The sequence below is a fragment of the Glandiceps talaboti genome, chromosome 20, assembly GCF_964340395.1.
Source record: "Glandiceps talaboti chromosome 20, keGlaTala1.1, whole genome shotgun sequence".
NCBI classification, from domain to species: Eukaryota; Metazoa; Hemichordata; class Enteropneusta; family Spengelidae; genus Glandiceps; species Glandiceps talaboti.
In genome coordinates this window covers 11,890,450-11,918,376 of record NC_135568.1, presented here as the reverse complement: position 1 = coordinate 11,918,376, position 27,927 = coordinate 11,890,450, and the positions used below count along the sequence as shown (strand labels likewise).

Here is a 27,927-nt window from a genome sequence, read left to right as displayed (position 1 = left end):
CACGGAATCTTACAAGAAGAATTGAAATGTTATTCAGGTGTTACCAGGATTCTGAATGAATACCAATAGGTTTGCAATGACAAAACTTTTGTCTGACTTTGACAGCCATGGAAAGTTCCATTTACCTTCATCATAATAGATTCTGGTACTTGTTTTACTATCGCCAATCTTACAAGTGTAAACAGCTTCATCATCGTGTGTGAAATCTGTTATCAAAAGAGTTGCTTTTCCATCCTCCAGGACAGTTTCATATTTATCAGACTTAGAGATGTCAATCTCAACACCATTTCTGAACCACTTGGTATCTTCCACTTTCTTAACAGGTACTGAGCTTTCTATGCTAACGGTCTGCTTGGTGTAGAGCTCTTGCTGGACACTACTGACAACTGTTTGTTCAATAAGTTCCTCTAAAATGGCAAGGATTCATTTGTATTACAACGTCATTCATCAAAGTAATCCATAGCACTAAGCATGCTCAGATCATAGGGAAATGTTCTTGATTATATGTGCAATAAGCACAATTGCTTGAAAAACATAGCAGTGATGTTGACTCCATGCTACTTGCCTTCAAATACTGATGTGACCATAATAATATGTGAGTGAGTCATATCTAATTGTTCAGTCAAGTGTAAACTCAAACAGAGTCATGCACCATTCATCTCAGTTGGCTTCTTCTTCATATCATAATCATTGACTAAACTTCAGTGCTGTGTGATGAAAGGTGAAACCTGTATACCTCTTTGCAAACACCTAAACTCTCATTTCAGTAAATACCCTATGACCTCTTGTACCTGCATATAACACATGCTACAAGGCTATGTGAATACTTATTATAGATGTTTAACTTTCCATAAAGTAATTAAGAAAGATGCAACCATGGAAGGTGCCACCACTTGACATATAAGAGCCTCTGATAGGTATGTGACATTGCAACAAGATGCAACAAACAATAGTGCAGTACATACTGATATAACACAAGGGTATATGATAAAGGAAATTGAAGTGAGTTCCTGACATGCACCAATGTATATGCATTGCCAAAAAGTATAGTCTGTAGTACCTTCAGGCAGTTTAAGTTCAGTGCTGGCTTCCACACTCCCTACTTGACAAGTATATTTGGCCTGGTCATCTTTGTCTACATCCTTGATGACCAAAGATGCTTTGCCATCTTTCACTGTGACATCATACTTGTCTATGTCAGTCAGGTCCAACTCAATACCATCTTTAAACCAAATGGTATCTTTGACATCACTAACTGAAATGTCAGTGCTAAGTGTGACTGTTTTCTTGCCTCTTCTCTCTGGTCTTTGTCTGAGAAGTATTTCTTCTGGTTCTTTATTAAGTCGTAAGAAAAATGAATTTTACAAAGCCACTCATAAAGAAAATTCCAAATTAGAATATGGAGATTTCTAGATATGCAAGACCAGAGTGATGTATATATACCTAGTGAAGTGAAAGGTGATGCTGTGGCAGGCAAGAACCATAATATCGGTGGCATGAAATGACTTGAAATTCAACAGTTGTCCAAAAAAGTGAACATAACAAGATGGCAGTGAAGTGGACAGAGGGGAATACATGAGTGTGTACTGATAATGGATTGTGTAACATTGCTAAGTGTGCTGAGAGTTCTGAAGGGTTCAATGCATAACAGTCACATAGTATCTTGATCAGTTGCAGTCTATGCCCTAGAGGCACTGAAGATGCCACATGAAATGTGCTGTGTAACATGTGTTTTCAGAACAATAATATTTTGTGATCAGTTTGAGCCTGTGCCATGGAAGAGTGAGCATCCTCTTTTATCAAGCATGATGCTGTAAGGGATAAAACTGCACACAGTGCATGGGGATCATTGGTGTGGACTGGACATGCAACAAATTGACACCATCAAAGATGTTATCTTTAATACCTTCTGGTAGCTTAAGTTCAGTGCCAGCTTCCACACTGCCGACTTGACAAGTGTATTTGGCCTGGTCATCTTTGTCTACATCCTTGATGATCAAAGATGCTTTGCCATCTTTCACTGTGACATCATACTTGTCTGTGTCAGTCAGGTCCAACTCAATACCATTTTTAAACCAAGTGGTGTCTTTAACATCACTAACAGGAATGTCTGTACTAAGTGTGACTGTCTTCTTGCTCCTTCTCCTTGGTCTTTGTCTTGGAAGTGTTTCTCCTGGTTCTTTATTTTGCAGTAAAAACAGCAAGTATTACAAGATCATTCTATGAGAATCTTTAAACTAAGATACTCTCGATTTCTAAGTATACAAGACCTGGGTGGTTTATTTGGAATATAGTGAAAGTAAATATGGTGGTAAGCAAGTACCTTCAAAGTGGTAGTATCAAATGATTGGAAATCTGTAAGTTGTCTGACAGGGTATGCATTCAACAAGACAAGGAGGTGGATAGGAAGGGAAGAGAAAAAGTGTACAACAATGATGAATTGTTGTATGTTATGAGTTCTAAGGGATTGAACATATAAAAGTTATATATCAAATTTCATGATTTTGGTTATGTGGTGTTTTGTAGAGGTGATGAGGATACTGAAATAAGGAGATTCTACTAAGATAACAATTTGTTGTACATTTTGTGTTTCAACACAAAATAATAACATTTCATTTTCAGTTTAGGGATGCACAGTGAGAGAACTACAAAAACCAGGCAAGTGAAAATACAAACAGCACATGGTGATGTCTGGAGTGTACTGGACATGCATACAATATGCATTGTCAGATATGGTGTCTTTAATACCTTCTGGTAGTATCAGTTCACTACTGGCTTCCACACTTCCTACTTGACAAGTGTATTGAGCCTGGTCATCTTTGTCTACATCCTTGATGATCAAAGATGCTTTGCCATCTTTCACTGTGACATCATACTTGTCTGTGTCAGTCACATCCAACTCAATACCATCTTTAAACCAAGTGGTATCTTTAACATCAGTGATAGGGATGTCGGTAGTTAGTGAGACTGTTTTCTTGCCTCTTCTCTCTGGTTTTTGTATGAGAAGTATTTCTTCGGGTTCTTTATTTAGTGGTAAGAAACAACAAATGTTACAAGACCATTCTTACAGAATTCTTCACTTGTGATAATCTAAATTTCTCGATTACAAAACCTGGGTGATGTCTACATTCAAGTGAAACTATAGGTAACATGGCAAACTAGTGTGGTATGACTGGAAAATGTCCAAAAAGTGATCATCCAACAGACAGTGAGGTTGACAGGAAGTGAGAAAAGATGTGTACTATGATGATGGATTCTATTCTGGGAGTTCCCAAAGATTCAACATAATTGTCATGCATATACACAACATCATCCTTCCTGATGGGGGTTGGGATGTGGTAGTGAGGGTTTTCAAATGATAAGGTTCTACAGGGATAACAGTTGTGCATTGTGTGTTTCAACACAGAACAGTAATATTTCATGATCAGTTTGACACAGGACACCGGAAGTATATATTATCTTCTGTGAAAATAATATACAGGCAAGGAAAAAGGCAAACAACACATGCAATCATTTGAGTGCGCTGAACATGCATCAAATATGCACTGTCAGATATGATGTCTTCAATACCTTCTGGTAGCCTAAGTTTAGTACTGGCTTCCACACTACCGACTTGACAAGTATATTTGGCCTGGTCATCTTTGTCTACATCCTTGATGACCAAAGATGCTTTGCCATCTTTAACTGTGACATCATACTTGTCTGTGTCAGTCAGGTCCAATTCAATACCATCTTTAAACCAAGTGGTATCTTCAACATCACTAGCAGGGATGTCTGTATTTAGCATAATTATCTTCTCACTTCTTATCTCTGGTTTGTGTTTTTGTAATATCTCTTCTGGTTCTTCATTGGTTGGTAAGAAACAACACATATTACCAGACTATTCTTCAACAATATACACACTAGAGTATCTATTATTTCTAAGGATGCAAGACCCAAGTGATGTCAGCATTTCAAATGAATGAAAGATAGACACTGTAGCAAGCAAACACATTCACAGTGACAGTGTGAAATGACCAGACTTTGCAAGTTGTTCAAAAATGTGAACACCCAATCAGAAAGTGAGGTGGTTGGAAAGTGAATAATCAAGTGTGCAATGATGATGGACTGTGATATAGTGAGTATGCGGGCAGATCTCAGATTTTCAAAACATAAGAGAATTATCCCTTGAGTTGACATCTGTGCCAAGGAAGTAGTGAAGGAACACAATGAAGAAGATGCTAAAATGAAAAGAGTGTGACATGAGTTCTTGCACTCAACACAAAAATCATGTTTTCTGATGTGATGTAGTCTGTGACAGAAGGAGTGAGGATGGAAGATGATCTGTGACCAATTCATGTCATACGGAAATGTAAAAAAAGCACACAACACATGCTCGAGTATACCGAACATGCATCAAATATGCATCAAAGTTGTTCTCAATGATACCTTTAGTTATCTTGAGTTCAGTGCTAGCTTCCATCTCACCAACTTGACAAGTGTATTCAGCCTGGTCATCTTTGTCTACATCCCTGATAACCAAAGCTGCTTTGCCATCTTTAATTGTGGCATTGTATTTGTCTGTATCAGTCACATCCAACTCAATATGATCTTTTAACCAAGTGCTATCTTTGACATCACTAACAGGAATATCAGTATTAAGTGTTAACATCTTCTTGCCTTTCCTCTCTGGCTTTTGCTTTTCTTCTGCTTCTTGACGTTTTGGTATTAAAGAAAATGTAATTGTGAGTGTAATAATATAGTATAGTCATTACTGAACACCCTGTGTGATATGTGCTTCAAAGAAATGCAATGAAGTCATGAGCACCGATTGTGATGTTAAGAAAAGGTTGAAAAGTACATATGCCTGAATACTGATATATTCAAAATGCAAAGTGAACATAGTCAAAAATTGTGTGTGGAGACAGATGGACCATACTAGTAGTGATGACCAGTGTAATAGTGAACAACCCATGAAGATGTACAGTTCAAAGAGACAAATCATATCTACTTTTGCTAACAAAGTGAGGTGATGTTTTGTATTGATGCTCGTGAACAACATATGTTTGAATGTGTGGCTGAGGACTTTCACATCACTCAGACTGTGCAGTGTGGTTGAATAAAGGTTGCGAATGAGAACTAATCTCATATATAGTGACTGTATTCATGCTATGACAAGGTGACAAACACTGCATCCACATCTTGTCATGAAGATGTGACAAACGATACATGTACATGCGTAATATGACCAGATCAATGTCATGATGGAGTGACAAACACTACATGTGTATATTGCATAACCAGACCTTGCAATGAAGGTGTGACAAACATTCTGAATAATATGACCACATGGTCAGTACCTTCAACTAGTAACGTTGTGGTAGATTCCTTTGTACCAACTATACATGTAAAGTCATGATCACCAACATCATCTGGTTCAACATCCTTGACTACCAAAATGGCTTTCCCATCCTGGACTTTAACCTCAAACTCATCCAAATCATCTACATCAATCTCTTTACCATCTTTGAACCATTTGACATCATTAACATCATCTACAGGTAGCTCACTTTCTAAACAAACTTGTTTTAGTGTTTCTGCTTCTTCTGTAGTTGTGGGGGACACAGCTCTAGGTGCTGGTTGCATTACAAAAGGGAAGAAAGACAATTCTTTAGCAGGGTTAGAAAAAATATATGTATTAATCAGTAATGCAATTACTTGAATGTGCTCTTAAATGTGCAGGTAACATTTAATTTAATGAATTGTGTGGGGTTTTAAGTGTACATCTTAATTCAATTGAAAAGGAAACGATGATTTATTATGCATCAAACAAAATAACATTACAAGGTTACTACATTATAATATTAGTTATTTCATATAAATTTATTTAACATGGATGCTATAATGCAAAGGAATGTTATGACATCAGTGACTTCATATCTTCATTTAAGGGCACTATATAAGTTAGGGATAAAATGTAAGAACTAATGGGATATAGTGGTTTATTTTATTATGTGAATTTAGTGAGTACTGACTTCTACCATGTGAACACCTCAAATGAAGTTTCACTGTGATGTGGTTATTGCTAGATGAGTGAAAGTGACTGTTTGCTGTGCTGTGTTAGTGTTTTACAAGATGCAAAGTTTGCTGTATTCTACATCTGATCTGTGAATGGGATGCCGTTTACTGAAATGGTAATATCTATCCATCATGCCTGTTTGAACTACATGTACCTCTTGGTATCAGAAGCTGTGTGGATGATTCCTCATCATCTAATTCACAAGTGTAAGTAGCCTCATCATCTTTGGAAACATCTTTAATCAGTAGCACAGCCTTTCCATTCTGTGATTTAACCTCATACTTCTCAGTATCTTTTATATCTAGCTCAACACCATCTTTGAACCAGGTCATGTCATCAACCTCATCTTCATCAATACTTATGTTAGTTTCCATGACAACCTGCTTTGATTCTTTCTCTCGAGTAACAAATTCTGGGCGTTTTTCTGCTGGAGGATTAGTATTAGCAGAAAGAAACGGTTAGTAGTTAGCACTTGATAGATTTTAAAGTAAGTTCATGCAGAGATGAATAGTTCCATGGATAGAATACCATAGCTAGGAAAAAACTAAAGACATTTCTACTTTGTTTACCAAACCATAGAGGTGAACAGGATCAAAATAAGATGTGATAGTGTGCTTGTTGACAAACTTAAATGAATACACGAATTTGTACCATCATAATACCATGCAAAAACTTGACAACCTTACCAAAAGTGAGCATTCTACCAACATAATAAACAACAAAAGTTTATATATGCCACAGTATTCAGTCAAGAATTAAGTACAGTGAACAGGGAGAGGAGCATTTGATATTGTGTATTGGCAACCATAATCACCTTGAGAAAGCTGAAGTTTCACACTAGATTCGGTGTCTTCAACTTTACAAGTGTAAGTGGCTTCATCCTCTGTTTCAACACCTTTAATGGTGAGAAGAGATTTGCCATCTTCTACCTTGACTTCATATTTCTCTTCCTCAGTCAGGTCTATTTGAGTGTCATCCTTATACCAAACACCATCACCAACATCACTAACAGGTAAATCAGTTTCAAGTGTAACATCTTTCTTTGGTGCTTTTTCTTTGTCCTTGTCAAGTGGAGTCTCGTCAGCAGGACCAGCTAGGTTTGTAGTGGCAGCAAAGAACTAAAATTTAGTATGCTGCCATAAAGACATTGATAACTTACAATAGCAATGGGGGTATGTGTAAAATTAAATGCCGGTTATATCAGCAGTGGTGTATGAAATGATATAGAAGAAAGAAAAGTCATACATGTAGGAGTTGAATGTGGGACCCTGAATGCAAGGCAGGGTGCTCTGACCAGCTGAGCAAACAGGTCAACTGATAGATTCCATGCTTTTGCCACGATGATTACTGCTTCCCTCATGACAGTTGAGTGTATTTCGAGAAATTTCATCATGAAGAAATTTCACCTCAGAAAATATAGAGTGCACATAACAGTGTGATGTGATATTGAACTTATTACAAACCACAGACAAAATACAGACACAAGGTGAAGATGTTGTGTTTGATTCAGAAGTGTTCAGGAATACACCATGGAAACTTAATTTAATCTATTTGAAGACTTGATGGATGATATTAAAGTGACCCTCTCTCACGGTAAATAACCAGTGAACAACATCAGGAGATGTGACTGATGTAAACTCATGATAAGTGACACATTCTCCACAAACAAAACCAGTAGGCATCAGTGCTTGTTTCATATGGATGGTGTGCACGACCAACAAAGTCTGAAACAATTATATGTTGAGGCAGACAACTAGTGAGCAACACCAAACTATGTCTTTGATGTTATAATGGTGCTTACATTTAATGTATGATGTACAAGTGTGACTAAAAATGAGTAGAAGCATTCTTTTCTTCATAGTTCACGAACGATGGAGACAGGATTGATGAAGAATATGATTTTTGTTCTGATGCAAACACTGACAGTGAAACAACCATCACACACAAAGTGAGTAACATCTGATGTGGTGCTTGTATCATATGAATGGTATACATGTGCTACTATAACATAGAAGACATGTGTATAACAACATTACATAGTGATAGTTCACAAGCGATGAAGATTCAGTGCCATCACTAGGTGACTTGATGCAAACACTGTGCTTCTACTTGCATAAAGGCAATGTTTCTGATACCTTCTGGCAGAAGAACACTTGAGTGAGCTTCCATGTCTCCAACTTTACAAGTGTACTGAGCCTCATCTTCCTTGTCAACATCTTTGATAACCAGAGCTGCTCTTCCATCATCAACCTTGACCTCATACTTGTCAGTATCAGCTACATCAATCTCAACACCATCTTTAAACCAGGTGGTATCACTGACATCAGTTGCCGGTATGTCAGTTTCTAAGATTGCTTCTTTGAGTTGTTTTGGCTGTATCTCTTCTGGGCTCTCCTCTACAGTTGGCAAAAATGTGTAATATTTAAGACAACTGTCTTGTATTAAACTTAAATTAGCTTCTAATACTAATGCTGAAACTACCGCCCAATGTGTTGCACTGAAATGTGTGTATGATTCCACTATGTATGGTCACAGACTGCATATATTGCAGTTAAATAAAAGAGTTGTGTATGGTGATACAATACCATTGAGGGTGTTAGTAATTACTCTAAGATGAAGTCTTTCTCTCATAAATGAAGTAATATCACCACTGCACATAATCAAAATAAAACAACATCAAATGATATCACACATGATGTTGACAAGTGGTGACTTACACAGCTACCACCTAAGTGATAATATGACATTAACCTTACCAAACTGGTAGACCTGTTAGCAATGAAAGGAGATCTCGAGGGTGGAGAAAGACATCTACAAGTTTGATAAGGTTAGCGAGTGCAAAGATGTCAATCTATATAAGAAAAATCTTTCTTTTATTGGCATGACACATTCATTCCTAGAAAAGCTGTATACCTTCAGTAAGTAGAAGTTTAGTAGTAACTTCTTTATCCTCCACCTTACAGGTGTATTTAGCCTCATCTTCTTTATCAACATCTTTGATGACAAGAGAAGCCATGCCATCTTTGACTTGTGGCACGTACTTGTCTTCATCATCTGAGTCTAACTCAGTGTCATCTTTGAACCATAATGCATCATCAACATCATCAACTGGTATGTCTGTTTCTATTGTGGCTTCTCTCTTTTTCTCTATGATGTCAGTCACCAATGGTGTTTTGTCCTGTACTTCTTCTGTATCAATAGTTACCAAAAGAAAGTGTTTAGGTAAGGAGTTCACAGGTGTATTGAGATGGAAGGGAAGTGCCTCATGATATTACCACACTGTGGATGTGTAGTGGATGAGAAGTGCCCATATGACCACTTTATGTGGCGTTTGGTGAAATAAGGTACTGAGAAATGAAAATCTAAATAAGGTTGATTCCATTACTACCAACAGGTGCTATAAACCTTGTATAGGTCAGTGAGTTAATGTCACAACTACTTAGTATGTAAATGTATGATTGGAATGGTAAAAGTGCTGCATGTGTTGAAAACTTTGTACAGAGGAAATGATATCTTGGGTTATGAGTTCCAAACTCATTCCATGACATACAATATGGTCAAATGGCCTGACAATATCAAATGCTGGAGTGCCAATGTCATACAGCAGCACCAAATTAACATATTTGAAACTGTTCATACCTATTGTGACAACACATAAATGAAATGATGTGACTTCATACCTCACTGCTTGATGTCATATCAGTACTTAAACTTAATTCACTGTGTGTTCATTAACTAGGTGTCCAAAAACCATGTGGATATGATGTGTGTAATTTGAACATGCTGGTGCATGTGCAGATATTGATTCAACAGTTCAAGCTCATTCCAAAGTCATATGAAGAAGGGTACCTTTGGGAATAAGTAGTTTGATGCTTGACTCTGAATCTCCAGCAGTACATATGTACTTGCCATCATCATCGTCGTCAACATCTTTGATCTCAAGAACAGCATTCCCATCCTTAACTTTGACACTATACTTATCAGAGTCAGTTAGGTCAATCTGATTACCATCTTTAAACCACTGTATGTCATTGACATCATCAACTGGGATGTTAGATGTAAGAGTTACATCTTTTTTGTCTTCCACGACTGTCGTCTCAGTAATTTCAGCAACTTCTTCTGAAGATGTGTATACAGAAAATACTGTCAGTGGAACTTTAAAACTTTGCTATTACATTCTCTATATGAATATCCATGTATACATGCCAAGTACAGTGAGATGCAATTGTACAATGCAGTTTCACAAGGTGTAAAATTGAGAAATATCACGGAGAACTTTATTCCAAGAGAGGTGCATGACAAGTGCACAGACATACACAAAGATATGTCAACAGAATTCGCAGTGTGTACAGCTATAACAGATCCAAAACAGGATATTAATGGAAGTACAATGATATTATTTAGTTACCTCTGTATTAAACCTAATTATGCGTACACATACATATGCATTATTATGTTTTGGTTGGGACGAGTGCCATAGACATGGTGTCAGTATCTATATCATCAGTGATACAAATCATGAACTGATATATTTTGGAAGTTTATGTGGACAGATGACAGTGCTTCATTCTGTACCGCAATATTTACAGTGAAGTGCTGGTGATAGCATTCTATGTATGTGTCAAATGATAGTACTATCTTGGAAGTGATACCAGTATCTGAATAGACAATACGAACATCCATTATTTTGGAAGCTTAACCACACATGACAACAGTGCTCTCCATTCAGTATTACTGAATTGTACAATGAAGTGCTGGTGATACCATCTTTTAGTATCACTGACTATTTCAATGAAGTGCTGGTGATACCATCTTTTAGTATCACTGACTATTTCAATGAAGTGCTGGTGATACCATCTTTTAGTATCACTGACTATTTCAATGAAGTGCTGGTGATACCATCTTTTAGTATCACTGACTATTTCAATGAAGTGCTGGTGATACCATCTTTTAGTATCACTGACTATTTCAATGAAGTGCTGGTGATACCATCTTTTAGTATCACTGACTATTTCAATGAAGTGCTGGTGATACCATCTTTTAGTATCACTGACTATTTCAATGAAGTGCTGGTGATACCATTCTTTAGTATCACTGACTATTTCAATGAAGTGCTGGTGATACCATTCTTTAGTATCACTGACTATTTCAATGAAGTGCTGGTGATACCATCTTTTAGTATCACTGACTATTTCAATGAAGTGCTGGTGATACCATTCTTTAGTATCACTGACTATTTCAATGAAGTGCTGGTGATACCATTCTTTAGTATCACTGACTTTTTTCAATGAAGTGCTGGTGATACCATTCTTGAGTATCACTGACTTTTTCAATGAAGTGCTGGTGATAGCATTCTGTTGTATCACTAAATTGTATAATGAAGTGCTGATGATACCCCATTCTGTGTATAACATATAACAATTGATAGTACCTTCTTCCAGAGTTATTTTGTAAAGTTTTTCCTGTTCAAAAACTTTTGCTTCATATTTCTCTACATCATCCTCCTCTGCATCTTTGATCACCAGGACAGCCTTTCCTTCTTTGATTGTAGTACTGTATTTTTCAGTTTGAGTAATGTCAATTTCTTTGCCGTCTTTCAACCATTGGACACCATCAAGACTGTCCAGGGGTTTATCTGATACAATACTGATGACTCTCATTTCTGTAGTTTCCACTGTGATCTCCCCACCGTCAATATCATCTTTGCCATCTATTTAGTATCACAGAACATGATAACAATGATGCACCGTTGAGGAGTATAGTACTTTTTTTTATTTTGGTGCTATGCAAATCTCACTGATATCATGTTTAACAAATTAGCTCGAAACTGGGAAAATATACATGCAACTATTTTTACCCCAATTGTGCTAATTGGGGTAAAAAATGTGCACACAAGCTCAACTCTCAATTTTCAAGTATTATAAAATACTGTGCAAGACATCTTAGTGAACCTATGCTTTCTGCAACACAAATAGCACAAGTGCATATTTGTATATTCTAATTACTGGACAACTCATGGAGATGTGCTACTTTTGCAATGGCAGCGTACAGGGTGAGAGGTTGTGGTAATTGCATGAAGATGATGTTGTGTGTACAAATGTACATACAGGACCACACAAGTCATGGATATGTGACTGATATTCACAATAACAGGTTTACGTACAATAAAGGAGTTTGCGCTGCATGAAAAATAGTGACAAATTGATGTTTAAAACATGATTGTGTTCCTTTAATGTTGTACCATTTAGAAGATTTCAATGCTTCAATAAGGCAAAGAACATCATATATAGTGACAGGTGCATGACTCATGGATATGTGCACGTCATTTTCACAATGACAGTGGCAAAACGGGTTTAGGGAATGCTGTATGGAAATACAGTGAGCATTTCGTGCCTAATATCAATTGTTCACTTTATTGTGTATTGTGAGGCAAACATTTGTGCCGATGATCCTAATATAATCTTCAGTGACATTTTGAAAAAGTCAGTTTGTATATGAAGAAGATGAAGAAGTGCTGTATGACAGAAGTGTTACAGTTTTCGTCAATCCTGGAACTTAACATGAAAGTGAACTATCCATTCGCATTATGTAGCTATACACATTTGTGTTATGAAGTGTGCTTTAATGAAGACAAAGTTTCAAATGTGATAACTCTCAAAATGCAATGACTTTGACAAACATATATTGATTTCCAAATCTATCCACAACTTTACCTTCTGGGGCCTTCCTTTCTAGGGCTTGATCAGGTTCTGAAGCAAAACCAGGGATTTGATATTCAAAGTTACACCAATGTAAACAGTAAATATATCAACAGCTGTCATGCATGATACATATACTGTGTGTGTGTGTGCCTAGCAAAAACAGGTCTTAGTGGTGTTGTACATGAGACAATTCTATGTGACTGTAACAATACGTACATTCAGAAAAACTGAAGTGAAAATGTTCGATATTTGAAGTGGTGTACAGTCCATCCACCGGTTGGCAATTTCCATCGATGGACTTATAGGATTCATAACTGCATGCAATGAAGGGTGTTTTATTTTTGTTATCATCTGTGTAATGATAACACAAAGTGATAAAAATCATTGACAACGGAAACAACACTTGACAAAATCTCATTTGACATGCTATCATTCGAACATGTGCTAGAACTAATATGATGAAGTTGTGCAAATATCTTGAGTGATGTGAACATTATCTTCTGATGAAGGTGTCCCAAGGTCCAATGTCCATGATGTGATTATCATGCTAGGTGATGGTGGACCAGTGGTATGGCGTATTACCTTCCAAAGTCAGCAGACCTGTGGAAGTTATATCACCAGACATACAGGTGTACTTTGCTTCATCACTGTCATCAACATCCTTGATAACAAGAGTTGGTTTTCCATCAGTTGTTACCACGTTGTATTTCTCTTGATCAGTTAGATCTATTTCTTTGCCATCTTTGAACCACTTCAATTCATCTGGTGAATCTATCGGCATGCTGCTTTGGAGAGTCGCTGTCTGCCGCTCAATACCAGTCGAGTCTTTTTCGCTAGTTTTTTGACACACTAATTGCATCTCTGACCTTAATCCAGGAAGGATGGCAGAGGTTGTTTCATGTTTTGGCTTTATTTTAGTACGACTTGCTGTGTAATTGAAGGTGAAATGACAGAAGACAGAAGAATAACATTAACACTATAAAAAACAAAATACTACACAAAGACTATACTTTGTCACCGAGTTGTGTGATAACTTACATATCAAGGAAGCTGAAACAGAATTAACAACAATACACTTTCCTATTAAGTGAACATAGAGATGCATTATTTGCATACAATGTACTCCAAGCACAGAACTTACCAGCCACGGAGAGCTCAGCAGAGCAAGTCTTCTCACCAGCTTTCACAATGTATTCACCTTCATCTTCAAAAGCAGCATCATGGACAAGTAGGGACAGCTTACGTTTAGAACTCTGCATCTCATACTTAGGTCCAGGATGAAGCTCTTCACCATCCTTAGACCACTTGACTTCAGATGCAGGAACATCTCTATTCACCTCACAGTCTAACCGAGCAACCTGGTCCTCCTCTACAACTTGGTCTTTTAGTTTGTATGAAAACCTCAGAGGTGCTGGAAAAAGAACACATACTTTCAATATTAAAATCATGCCGTTGAAAACCTCTACCCCATGCTCATGCCATGGTGCAGTATACTTGACTAATGGTCTTGTGCTGGTTCCACAGGGAAGGATAGGATGATTGGCCAACTGGTCACGTTGAAAGCTACAAAAGTTGGGGTAAAAGCTATGGGAGAGAAAGCTTGTACTGCATGTTGTATGTGTGCAAGGTGCAAGTTTACACTTTGAAACGTTCACATCTTGAAGTGAATGTTACAATGAAAGAATATATTGGATTCAGTACCTGTAATATTAGCAAGACTTTGTGAACAGCGTAAAAAAAGTGATCTATGAAAAATGTCAAGTGAGACACAATAACCACTTGACACCTGCAAATTAAAATGAGTGCAACCTTAAGCACAACAGTATTTTTACTGTATCCTTGACTTCATGCGAAAGGCTAGTATACTTGGCAGGGTGTGACAGCTGTCTTACCTTTCCCTTGTACCCTACATCAAAAGTAACAAGCCTCCTAAGTAGTAGCACGCATGATTACACACTTCACACATTCTGCATGCCTAATTACCTTCTGTAATAGTCACTTCCTCAGAGACAGGAACTGCTTCCACCTGTGTTTCTAGAGTAGCCTCTACTTTGGGTAGTGGTATAACCACTTCAGACACCTCTTCAATTTCTACCTCAAGTTGTTTGGGTTCTAAGTACATTGATACCAATTGGTTTATTTCAACTCTAATTATACATTACCTGTGTTGTGCTGAATGTTCTCAAATCACACACCATAGCCGTGACAGTGAAGTACACCGTGACAGTAAATTCACTTCCAAGTAATGTTTCAGTGTGTGCATGAGTGAATGGTGTTCACAAAATCCCCATCTTTCTGTGCATCATTGGAGTCATACACTTAGAAAACTTTACTCCGTGTAAAATGACTATTTTCCAGTGTGTGTGCGTGATCAGTACATTGTACTTGTGAAGCGGTGTTGTTGTCCGCTAGTGCAGTTACAATATCTTCAGTCAAGTTTGTGGCATTTATTAGTTTCAGTATGAGTCACCCAAAGTCAACATACACAGAGAACTGTCTGTGTGTGCAAATTGCAGAAACGTTGTTTCCGTGAAAGTGTTTCATTTTGTGTACAACTGAACCTTTCAGTAAGGTTAATATGTATGCATGGTTCAGTATTATATTGGTGATTTGATCATGCTTTCTTAAAATCAGCTAAGTGGACAACTATTGTCAAAACAAAGACACATGCTTACAAATCCAGGTTTCAATCAACAACCAGAGAAATAACCCAAACCCTTGTAGGGACGAGATGTTCTGTAATCAAATCTCCATATTTAAAGCACTTTTCCCTTGTCATCAAAGGCATCTCCAAATAATACAAAAGTCAACCCAACCCAAGAATAAAGTCAATGATAGACAACAAAAGTTAGGTTGTCAAAAACAATTATCTTGAGAAATAGAACATAGTAAAATTTGGCCTGTGAATATGCATTTCATACTTAAAGCATTTTCCCTTGCCATCAAAGGCATCTCAAATATTGACAGAAAAGTCAACCAAACATAAGAATAAAGTCAGTCATGTAAGAAATGTAATGTTTGTATCGTGAGTATTAGCATAACCAAAGTCAAGTACAGATGTACGATAGGTCAAATCTGGCCATGGGAAGAAGAACAGTTGGTATCACAGGTCATGCCAGACAATAAATCCACATTCTCATTCCTGTGTTTAGTTCTTTCCTACCTTTCATAACCAACTCAGTTGTAGCTTTAGCATCACCAGCAACGCAAGTGTAGTCACCATCATCCTCTGAACTCACGTCATGAAGAATGAGAGATCTCTCTACACCCTCTGCTATGATTTCATGTTTGTCAGAAGGAGTTATTTCTGACTCATTCTTGAACCATTTTGTGTCGGCCTTCTCATCAGATACCTCACATGTAAGAGTGGTTGTTTGTTTGTCATCATCAATGATGGTCTCTAGTGGACTGATGTGTACTGGAACATGTGGTTCTGCCAAGTGTGTAAATGTAAGGTATGTTTTATTCATGTTATGATTAACCTTGGTATGTACCAGAGAACACCATGCATGACGTGGACAGGATTACAGCAAGCATCATCACGGTACTTGCAGAATCCAAGAAGGTGATGTAGGTGTGTTTTGTGGTAAAACAAGATGCATTTTCTGAATTGTGTTAACTACAATTGTGTGTTTCAGATGAAAATAGGGTGCACACTCTCCCCAACACTTCAAAAATTGTGTGACTTTGAAGCTCAAGATACACTGTATCCATGGTGTATGGGTAAGAAGGTGAGTGTCAAAGAAAATTACATTTCCTCCATTGTGGAAGACAAGCATGTGTTTTGTGAAAATGTTAGTGCGGTGACATCCAATGACTTGGGGTGATACTGGTTGGATGGATGACAAATCATGAAAATGTGTACACAGGTGTAAATATTAAATGTTGTAAAGATGATCATATCCATCTTGGTGAACAGTATTAGTGTTTGGCACAAAATGTGTGTCTGAGGAAAAATAATGTTTCTATTGTGAAAGACACAAACTGTGCAGGACCATCAACAAGTGTAACGCAAGCAGTTTGGAATGATTACCATTTGTACATGTCAGGTTGTGTTCATATGTATTCTATGATATAATGCATGGATTGCCACAAATCATGCCACCATGGCTTATGAGACAGATATCTGGTGATCACAAACCATGCCACTGGAAGACATGTCTCATGATTGCAATGCAAATCTTCAACAGATCTTTTACCTGCAGACACTGTAGTAACTGCTGCTGCAACTACCAACGTTTCAACGTCTTCAATAGAGGCCAGGGGTTGTATGCGGTCTGAGAAGTTGTATACCAAATGACTCAATAATTGAAGTAATGTATATAAAAATTTGGTAACTTTACCTGTTCATGCATATCATGCCACGTGTGATGAGAACTCGATGCTAACATGTGAACACACTCAAAACATTCAACATCCACACACATACACTAGAGAGGCCACCCCAACCAGTGACATTATTATTTTAAATGATGTCTTTGAAAATATTCTGATTTCAAAATTGGATTTTTTTATGTTATTTGATTAGTCAACAGACTGAGTTTAGAGATTGTCAATTATTTAGGAAAAAGAAAAAAATGACAGAATTGAAAGAAAATGATGTCAGAAGTTACTAGGAATTTTCGTTTGAAAAAAAAAGAACAAGAAAAGAAATTTATAATACAAATTATGACAATATACATACACTGATCAACTGAAACAGGGCTTCCTAGCCCATATTCAACTGCAGCAGACTGCACAGGTATTACAGTTGTGGCCGTAATGAGCTCTTGCAATGGTTCTAACAAACGACATGCAAAACAAATAACACATAAAAACACAAGCAACATGCAAATTACATAGCTAAATAGCTAATTTTTAACAGGCAGTCACAGATACAAAGAATGATATTTGCAAACATAGAAAAGTTACTAATTACAATAAAGTTGCCATATGGATGAGGATTCGATATTTATTTTGGATTTTTAATTTGTAAAACAATTTTATCATGACCTCCTACTTGAAAAATCAATGTGAAACAACATATGCCAAGTCCTTGGTTTATAACTCAATACATTGCAAAAGACTAGTAAATGTGTAAAATGTTTGTTATTGTACATACAATAACAAATATTTTACTCATTTTTTTAGCATTTTGCAATGTATTGAGTTACAAACACAGAATTGATCTATGATATTTTACATTCATTTTCAAGTAGAAAACCATGATAAAATTGTTTTATAAATTAAAAATCCAAAATAAATATCCAATCCTCATCCATATAAAGAAAACACACAACAAGCAATTAAAGTATGATAACTCATCATGCATAATATGCAAATTAAGACCCATAATTAAAAGCCTTCAAATCTGTACACATGCACATAGATCGTAATTGCACCATGTCCATTATCATCCCATTTCTTATCATGCATAATTCTCTCTCTTTGTTCCCAGTTTTCACAATGAAAATGCAATCTTCTTATGCTTTTTACACCTTTGTCCATGCCCTCTCACCTTCTACAAATAGTTCAGCAGTAGTGCGGATATCACCAATCATACATGTATACTCTGCCTCATCATTTACATTAGTGTTCTTTATTATCAGAGAGCGGCGTCTACCCTCAGACTTAACAGTGTATTTATCATCGTCTGCTTTTATTTCAACATCGTCTTTAAGCCACTTTACTTCTGCTTTCTCATCAAGCGCCTCACACACAAGCTCTGCTGTTTCTGACTCTGTGACCTCAATGTCTTCAAGCTCTTTTGCAAAGCCAAAGACGACTGAAGAAAGATATTCTGAATTAAAATCCACACTTGTGCTCTCATAATTGTGCCATTTTATAAGCAACACCTTTAACGCAGCATATAGGGTGTAATTTAAGAAGCATTTTTAAGCCAATTTACCTTATACCTTAAAGTTTATGTTATGTAGCCAACTGTCTGGAGCGTATTCAATATACCTTCATTTACTAATAAGTAATAATCTATTACCGGTACGTTAGTCTCTATGGATACGTGTCTGTTTTTCTATCTATGACTTTCCAAATATATCAAATTTACTTCCAAATTTGTTTTCCATCATCAGTGCTTTTAGAGAAATTGATAAACTGATCGGTTGACTTATATATTTGTAATTGCACAAATATATATATATATAATACATAGTTTACATACATACATATATATATTGCACATAATGTCACAAAATGTCCAGGGAAGCTGGCTACAAAACATGCTTAAAACAAGTAATTGGATGTGTAAAGCAGCGGTTTTATACTTTATAACAACTTTTACCCATTATTTAATATATTGAATAGAACACACTTTCTGCAGACGTAAAAGTAAACTTAAACTAAAAATGCTGATGTGTGGCTAGAAAAGATAAAATGTTGGAGCTTCACTCTTCACACAAGTGACTTTTAAGCTTATATGCATCTATTGCCATAGGTGACAAGGTGGAAAGTGTATCAGTGTCTTGAATATTGCGGATAAAACATGTGATCTTTGTGGTCAACACAAGTGAAGTTAAAGCTTACACTTATGCATACATATATTGCTACATAGGTGACTAGGTGGCAATTTTATTTCATAATTTTTTTTCTTTAAGAAGCAAATTCTTGGTGCATGACACACAACAACCATTGACAGTTGCATGCTGGATGCTTTTTGTTTACCTTCTTCAGGAGCCATTTGCTCTGCCATGGCTAAAACCTGAGGTTGTGCTGCAGCGGCTGTATCTAGTTCAGGTTCTTTATAGAAATGGGAAATGTTTGCATGATTAGCGATATTGATAACAGCATTTATTTAGCAACAGAGATGTCATTTGACATCAGAATCCGTATCATTATTTTGGCAAATTGCATCACTTTATACATACATTACATTGTACACATAAACTTGGACTTAATGTAAATATTTTATATACTATAGGTGTGGGTGCAGGAGAAGAATCAAACATTTATCCATACCTCTTGCAAAAGCCAATTCTGCAGTCTCTTTCTCAACCTTTTTCAGTTCAGCAGCTTCTGATTCGGCAGCCTTTTTCTTTTTCATTGCTTCAATGTGTTTGAGAATGATTCTGAAATCATGGATGCCATGTGCTCTAAGTACATGTTCATATTGTTTTGGTTCAACTTCAGCCAAGAGTTCTTCAATATTGACCTCCTCTTTGGGTTTTTCAAGGGCAATCTGAGATGGTCTCCTACAGATGATGAAATATGGAAAATAGGTTTTGATTAGAGCAGAATTGTTATTTGAAATGTCAAGGATTACATTGATTGATAAAGACTCTCAGGTGTAACGATTAACCTGATTGGCTGAAAAATGAATTTTGCCTCTTGTACACAGCACATGCAAAGATTGCCCTGATTGGCTCAAATACAAAAGCTTCTGGTATGAAGCATAAAATCTACCCTAACTGGGTTACAGTTTGCCCTAATTAGGTACCACATAAAGATCTGTCTCTATTATGCAGTAGTGTCCTGTTTGATATGAAATGAGAAGCCTACACTACTAGCCATATCAATTCTTGTAATAATTTACCTAATAGGTTACTCTAAGACTTTTAATTTCATAAAATAACACCAAGTGATGACACAGAATAACATAGTTTATACGGTACACCATGATGGGGCGCCCTCACACAACAGTCAACCCCTTTCATGCCAGTGAATGTATCTTACATTCTATAGCCAGATAAGATTTAACTGCAAGTTTCTATACATATATTGTGCTACCTTTTCATACTGTGTAATCTGTATTTTATCTTGTACTATATACAATGTTACTTGTAAGTAATAAGAATCCCTGGTCATATGTATTTTATCTGTCTCACACTTACATATAAACTTAGCTGCTGTATCATCTCTACCTCTAAAAAACATCAACAGTAAATTATCCTTATTATGTCAAATAAGGTTTTCTAACACTGCTTACCTTTTCAAAATTTTGAACTTTATCTCTTCTGGTGGTTTTTCTTTGACCATGAGTGACACTGCATATTTATCCTCACCGATTTCATTCACAGCTTTAACAGTGTACTTTCCAGTGTCCTTTGTTTTGGTTGATTTAATAGTAAGGACATATTCCTCTGTTTCCTCATCAAAAGTGACAGTATAATCAGTACCTTCAGTACACTGTTTCCAACCTTTGCTCCAAGTAACAGTGGGTTTTGGATATCCACCAATCTTAGTACGGAAAGTGGCTGGGGAACCTACACAGGGATGAAATGTGAAAATATTTATGTTTCATAAAAGAGTATGTTTATTGTCTATCATGCATAAATATAATAATTCGTGGACAATTCATATTCCTTTGTAATAATATAATATAGTATAATATACATATGTACACACACAGATATGTTATATATAAACAAACAATATTCTAATAAATGAAAAAAACAAACTCATGTTTACCTTCTGTGACATCAACAAATACAGGTTTCTCAATGAAGAAAGGAGCCTCCTTTGCTTCTGTAATGGGATGCAAACAAAATAAGTTAGTTATACTGAATGATATACATTTGTATAATGCACAATTTAAAATGTTATTCCCCAATATTTTTTGTCATTCAGCCAAGGAAAATACTAGCGACCAAAGGAGCCTTTGTCATTACGTCGTCCAGCGACTTGTATTGACATCCCTTAAGTTGCAGGTATTTTCTGGCTGAAAAAAAAAATTGGAGAGTAACATAATTATACCAGTGTCAGTCATATCAAAGAAAAATCGGTGCATAATTTGAACACAGCAGAACCAGTGACATAGACACGTGTTGTTGTGACATAGAACGACCAGAGTATATTTTCCATATTTTTCTACTAAAGCTGGCTCATGCATGGTAAAATAGGTAATAAACCAAGCCACTGTAAAAGCTCACCTGTACAATTCATAGAAAATGTGTATATATTTCTTTAACTTACATAATATATACATCTGTCCATCCATACATAGTCCCCATACACACATCCATACATACACATATACATACATACATACATACATACATACATACACACACAGACATGCATGCATACATACATACATACAGACAAACAGAAATACACACACACACACACACACACACACACACATACATCTTATTACCGCATACGCATCTTACATAATACTACCACCAGAAAACATCAAAGAATGTGACTAATTGTCTGCTTGTTTGAAAGATTCACAAATTATAATGAATGACTTACTGTCAACAGTCAATTTGGCAGTTGATGTATGTTCCTTTAGAACAACTGTGTACTCGGCCATATCATCAAAAGTGAGTTCTGAAATCACCAATCTCCTAATTTGACCCTGTGCAATAACTTTGTATTTAGTATCATCAGGTTCAATGGGTTCACCGTTCTTCAACCATGTAACCTGAGCCCTCTTGTCTGACACCTTACATTGGAATGTGGCAGTCTCTTTCTCTTCTGCTGTGATATCTTTCAAAGGTGATGTTAGCTCAAATGCTGGCACTGTAATGCATAGTACATTTAATATGTTTATATGAAGACCAAGAAATATTATGATATCATTTGAGGATAGTCGAAGTCATTGAAAGTTTGATATACTTACAATAATGCCTCTTGCTATGTTGATGATAGCAATGTACTTACTATATTTGTCTGTCTGTGCCTTTGTTCATGGATATGAACAAAGTGTTGTACTTAGCAGAGTGACTACTTCACCGTTTTCTATTCAGAAAGACTCAGAGACCCTAATGTTTGCTTGCATCAATGGTAGCATGTGTATTTGAGTGTTTCTTTGCAACTCTATGTAATGCTTGTGTGTATGAGTAACCGTTCATACTTCGACTCTACACACACAAAAAAAATATGTATTTTGAAAGTAATTAAAGTTCGATATTGTAATATACTGCAGCACTTACATTCTATGATCATCTTAGCAGTGGAAGTGATGTTACGGACACTGACACTGATTTCACCTTCATCTTCATCTAACACATCCTTAATAATGAGTGTAAGTTTTGGACCAGCTACCTTGATCTGATATTTCGCACTGTCTTTCAATTTCTGGTTGTTAATAAACCATTGTACTTCAGATTTCCTGACAGGTTGTGTCAAAACTATCTCAAATGTGGCTGTTGTGTGTTCCTTGACTGTCTGTGTCTGTAGTTCTTGTACCACAGCCAGAGGTTCTGTAAAGAAACAATCAAAGCTTTTGATGTCTTCTGAATTGCTATTATGTTGAAATTAGGTTTTGCATTCATTTACATACTTCTAAAATACCAATAGTAATGTTATCTATGTTCACTTACCTTTAACACACTGAAAACAAATTAAACAATACATTATACACTTCTAAATATACGAGTCATGGAAATTATCATTGTAAGTATGGATTTGTACATGAAAATCACTTGTACTCCATCTTTCTCTTCTTTACATGTATTTCTGGTCCATGAACTCTGATTAGTTCCTAGGGAATTATTGTCATGGCTTTCAACAGAATTGTTTTTCCTATGGCTTTCAAAGAATATATTTTGTTTTTCTGGTGGAATTAATTTTAAGTTAACAATTCTATTCAATTTGAATAGGACTCTTAATTTTTGTACTGTTCATAACCTTATCATCCTTCTGAAATATAGTAAAGTCAAAAAGATATGAAAATAATCATGAAAGGAAATAAATTAAGAAGTACTGTAGCAAGAAAAGTAACACTTGAAAATACATCACATTACTGAAGTCATTTGTTTTAATACATCAGCCCTTCAAGACACCAATAAAAAGGTTTGATCACATTTGTCACCCAAAATATCACATACAGATATATTTTGACCATACAAACACTATTCATATAATATTATGTACCAAGGTGTGTTGAATTGTTATGTCTAGGCCACACATGTAGTACTAACAAGACATCTAATGCCTAACAATAGATAGTGAAGCATACAGTGTTTTCTGCTGTACATTCACTTTCACAGCTACAGGATACAAAGCATAATGTGCAAAAATACCTTTCGTATGTCCCATCATACATTGTGATGCTATGTAATCGTACATCAGTCTTTCTTCAAAAACATTAACCTACCATATATGATTGGTTTCTGTTAGAAATTTTACACTACCTCTGAGAGGAACTGGGTTGCTATATGTATATGTAATAACCTAATTGAAGTACAAGGGTGGTTTTCAAGTAATTTACCACTAAGGCTGGGTGCCCTATGGTGTCAATATTTCTTCCACTTGTCAGTTACTTGTAACAGTTCTGTACTGTCTTACAATTCAGGCTAAACAGTCCCATATATTGCCTATGTGACTCCTAGACCAAAATATGGGGAGATCTCAAGAATTAGTATAAGGTGTATTCCTAAGGAGATCCCATCAGATCATATAGTACGGTATATGGCATGAATTTTAGCAAACTAAAGCAAAGTGACAATCATTACCTTCGAAAATATAATCACTTAACATAGTTCTTTAAAGAAAGAGAACACTGGGAGGCAATTCAAATGGTGAATTCAGTACACTGCTGCCCACTCAAGAAAAAATACTGAAACACCTAGAGCACCCATGGTTATTTATCATTCACACACACACACACACACACACACACACACACACACACACACACACACACACACACACACACACACACACACACACACACACACACACACACACACACACACACACACACACACTTGCTATTACCTATGTATATCAGTTCAGAGACTTTTACTTGGTCACCAACAGCACAAGCATACTCTGCCTTATCATTGGCGCTGACATCATGTACACTCAAGCTACGCTGCTTGTCTGTACTGATTATTTCATATTTCTGAGAGGGCTTAATTTCAGTTCCATCTTTAAACCACTGTGCTTCTGCTGTTTTGTCTGAAACTGTGCATTCAAACACAGCTGTTTCATGGGCAGTCACTTTTACTGAATGCAACTCACTAATAGTGACATGGGGCTTGGCTGGCTTCACTTCTGGTTCTGTTAAGTAACGGAAGACAAACTTATAAAAGGAAAACTACAAAAGCAATGCATGGAAAAGGAAAAGCAAACTTAAAAGTGATGGGGAAAAGAATAAATGGCTGTGATAAAAACATAATAGTGGGAATATGGAAAGAAATTTTAAAGCTTAGGATAATACTATTACAAGATGAAGCAAAGAGGTGTGAAGGACCAGAGGATGAAATTATGCAAAATTATCATTTTTCTTTTAAGAATGATAGATGCTCGGAACTAAATATAAGCATAACAATTGCAAAGGAATAATCAAATAAATAAAAAAAATTAAAAACTGCCAAAAGTGCAAATGAAGAAAAGCAGTAATTATAATGGTGACATGCAATAAAAGGAAAAAACAGACACATATCCAGACAGACATAAGTCAGAACCACAGTGGAGACACATGGAACAATACCTTTGTATTTCAGATGGGCAGTGGATTTGTGATCCCCAACATGGCAACTGTAATCTGCTTCATCATCTGATGAAACATCAAATATAACCAAGGACCTTCTCTTGCCTTCTACTTCCATATCATATTTATCAGAGGGGCCAAGTTCAAGATCTCTTTTCAACCAAATGACTTGAGCACTCTCATGTGAGACGTGACAGTCAAATTTGACTGTCTGCCCCGCCGTGGCTTCAATATTTACTGGTGCAATTACAATCTGTAGTTTCACTTCTGGTAAAGAAAAGCAGAGTATCTTTGACATTGGCCATATAAATGCTCATTGTCTTGCTCACATTCATCCACATTCACACATAAACCATCCAAATCAACACAAAAGTCATTATCTTAGCTAAAAAAATGAAATGTACATAATACAGTAGCTCAACCCCGAGTAAATGTATGCATTCTATCCCTGTACTCTACCCTGGGTACATATGTACTCAAACCAAGGTATATGCATGTACCCTTCCAGAACCTTTCCACAAAGAACTGTATGATCAAAGCACTACGCAATATCACCCAAGGCATATACTATTTGACCGTCATGACTCCACACAATTATCAGATTTTATCATGTAAAAACCTGATCAGAATCTTCTCCTTTTAAAGTCATATAGTCTATTTGTGACAGCTACACTGTCATGCAGTAAACTATAACTGTGACATATCACTGCATGCACTGTCATTATTTTATCCATGCAGCTTGAACTCACCATAGATGAGTTGTGCAGTGCACTTTGACTCTTCCACAACAACAGAATACACGTCTTCATCAGGGGTATTTACATCATGTACAAGTAGTGATCTTTGTTTGCCTTTCACTATGATTTCATGTTTCTTTGATGGTGTTATCTCAACATCATTTTTGTACCATTTTGTTTCAGCATTCTCGTCAGAAATCTCACAGTAGAAAGTGGCCGTTTCATTGGTTCCCACTTTCACTGGTTCAATTTCTTTGAGGAATATCACAGGTGCCTTGGCGGGTTTCACAGGTGCTGGAAAATGTCATCCTCGGATTTAAGATTGCGATCAGATTCCTCTGCATGCCATATCATGCTTCCTTCGTACTTACTTTTATCGTCATTCCAAGCCCATGCATTGTGCATCTCAATTTCTCAAAATTTGTGTGTGATAGCACCAGGCTATGGGGTCTTCATAGAGGGTCACACACATAATAAAGAAAACCCCAGACAAGACTATATAACACTCACACATCAGCTTTTGCAAACTACTGTGGAGGTGCTTTACATTCCGAAATATTAATGTATCTATAGCAGCTGTTGTTATCCTAACAGACAACTGCATAGACTCGCATAAATAGTAAACAATTCCATGAAACTTTAGAAAAGTCACACACATTTATCAGTCTTTATTCCTGTTGATATATTCATTTAGTAATAAATTCTTCTTTACAAATTACCTTTCGATTCATTTAATTACGTTGTGTCTTGAATATTGAACACTCACTCTATGTATGAACACACATTCTGCTTTATGAGTTAAACTTTACAGAAAGCACACAATTTTGAGACTGCTTAGAGTTAAATTTTACAGAAAACACACGATTTTGACACTGCTTTATGAGTTAAACTTTACAGAAAACACACAATTTTGACATACATATTTTTGGTACCACAAATATATGCATTGTCAATCATACAGACAGGTCCACCATAGGGTTGTTATTAAATCGAGTTCACACACCATAACACATGCCTTGTAAGGAAGAACACACCTTGGGAATTCATATCCATGAAAATCAAACAATTTCAAACATTTTAGACAGTTTACTGTATGAAACTTTGACTGCAATAGGTTACCATATTGAATTGATTGCACCTAGTGTTTGGTGGTTATTTTAAATCGATTATTATAAACAAAATGTTTGAAACCATTCTGAATCAATTAAACAATGTGTTTGGTGGCCGTTTCGAATCAGCCTAAAACAACTAGTGTTTGGTGAATATCTCCAATCAATAGAACACCACAGAAGAATTCAAAGTATCTAAAATTTGTTGACAATTCAAATTTGATCTTTAATTTTTTTTAAAAATTGAAATTTTAAGCAAATTACCACAACCTATGAAGTCTTGAATTATCAAGGTGTATCTAACCTCAAAACACAGTAATGCTACTTGTCGGTATTTGAGTTATAGATCTATTCAGTGTGCAGCTAATCTATAATCTTAAGACCTAAGATAATTAGATATTATTCCCCAATATTTTTCTTCATTCAGCCAAGACAAATACAAATGACCCAAGGGGACCTTGTCACTACTCATCGAGTGACTCGTAGGGACAACCCTTTAGGCCAGGAGTATTTTCCAGCTGAATGAAGACAAATATTGCGAAATAATACAATTACACCATCGCCAGTAATATTTTGAATAAATCGGGAAAAGTGCAATCTTGAGTATTTTGAGTCATATTTTGACCACAGCAGAACCAATGGCATTGTCATGATGTAGAATGACCAGAGTATATATTCCATATTTTTTTGTTGAATCATATGCTTGACTGCAGTCTACTGCACTGTTATAGCAGTTCAATATGCCCGCTGGACTTCCGTGATATAGACGAACCCAAAAAACTTTTACTCCAAAAGATGTGATTCAATTCGGCAAAGGCTTATTTTACAAGTCGTCTTGTAGTTCTTAGAATATTGATCACTGCACACTGATTAAGATCATTGACTCACGACATCACTAGGATGAACTATAAATCCAAAACAGTACAGTTTCTTCAAGGAAATC

General features: G+C 36.2%; 2 protein-coding genes across 2 annotated transcripts in view; both read right to left on the bottom strand.

The window, feature by feature from the left end:
* Window positions 1–27,927, bottom strand: part of LOC144450678 (titin-like) — a 450,019-nt gene that overhangs the window by 211,993 nt on the left and 210,099 nt on the right. The window contains exons 118-129 of the mRNA XM_078141331.1: window positions 25,888–26,169; window positions 22,632–22,901; window positions 21,949–22,218; window positions 21,160–21,216; window positions 20,678–20,954; window positions 19,711–19,943; window positions 19,417–19,491; window positions 18,257–18,523; window positions 16,959–17,036; window positions 15,923–16,192; window positions 14,743–14,871; window positions 13,901–14,170 (exon numbers count right to left, since the gene is read on the bottom strand). Of these exons, the coding sequence (XP_077997457.1) occupies window positions 13,901–14,170; window positions 14,743–14,871; window positions 15,923–16,192; window positions 16,959–17,036; window positions 18,257–18,523; window positions 19,417–19,491; window positions 19,711–19,943; window positions 20,678–20,954; window positions 21,160–21,216; window positions 21,949–22,218; window positions 22,632–22,901; window positions 25,888–26,169 (2,478 nt within the window). The remainder of the gene's footprint in view (window positions 1–13,900; window positions 14,171–14,742; window positions 14,872–15,922; window positions 16,193–16,958; window positions 17,037–18,256; window positions 18,524–19,416; window positions 19,492–19,710; window positions 19,944–20,677; window positions 20,955–21,159; window positions 21,217–21,948; window positions 22,219–22,631; window positions 22,902–25,887; window positions 26,170–27,927) is intronic.
* LOC144450924 (obscurin-like) lies at window positions 34–6,390 on the bottom strand. The gene is made up of 8 exons (XM_078141685.1): window positions 6,213–6,390; window positions 5,340–5,615; window positions 4,429–4,692; window positions 3,571–3,843; window positions 2,749–3,021; window positions 1,907–2,179; window positions 1,061–1,333; window positions 34–407 (listed from the first exon to the last, which is right to left on the bottom strand). The coding sequence occupies exons 1-8, from the start codon at window positions 6,388–6,390 to the stop codon at window positions 34–36; spliced, it is 2,184 nt and encodes a 727-aa protein (XP_077997811.1).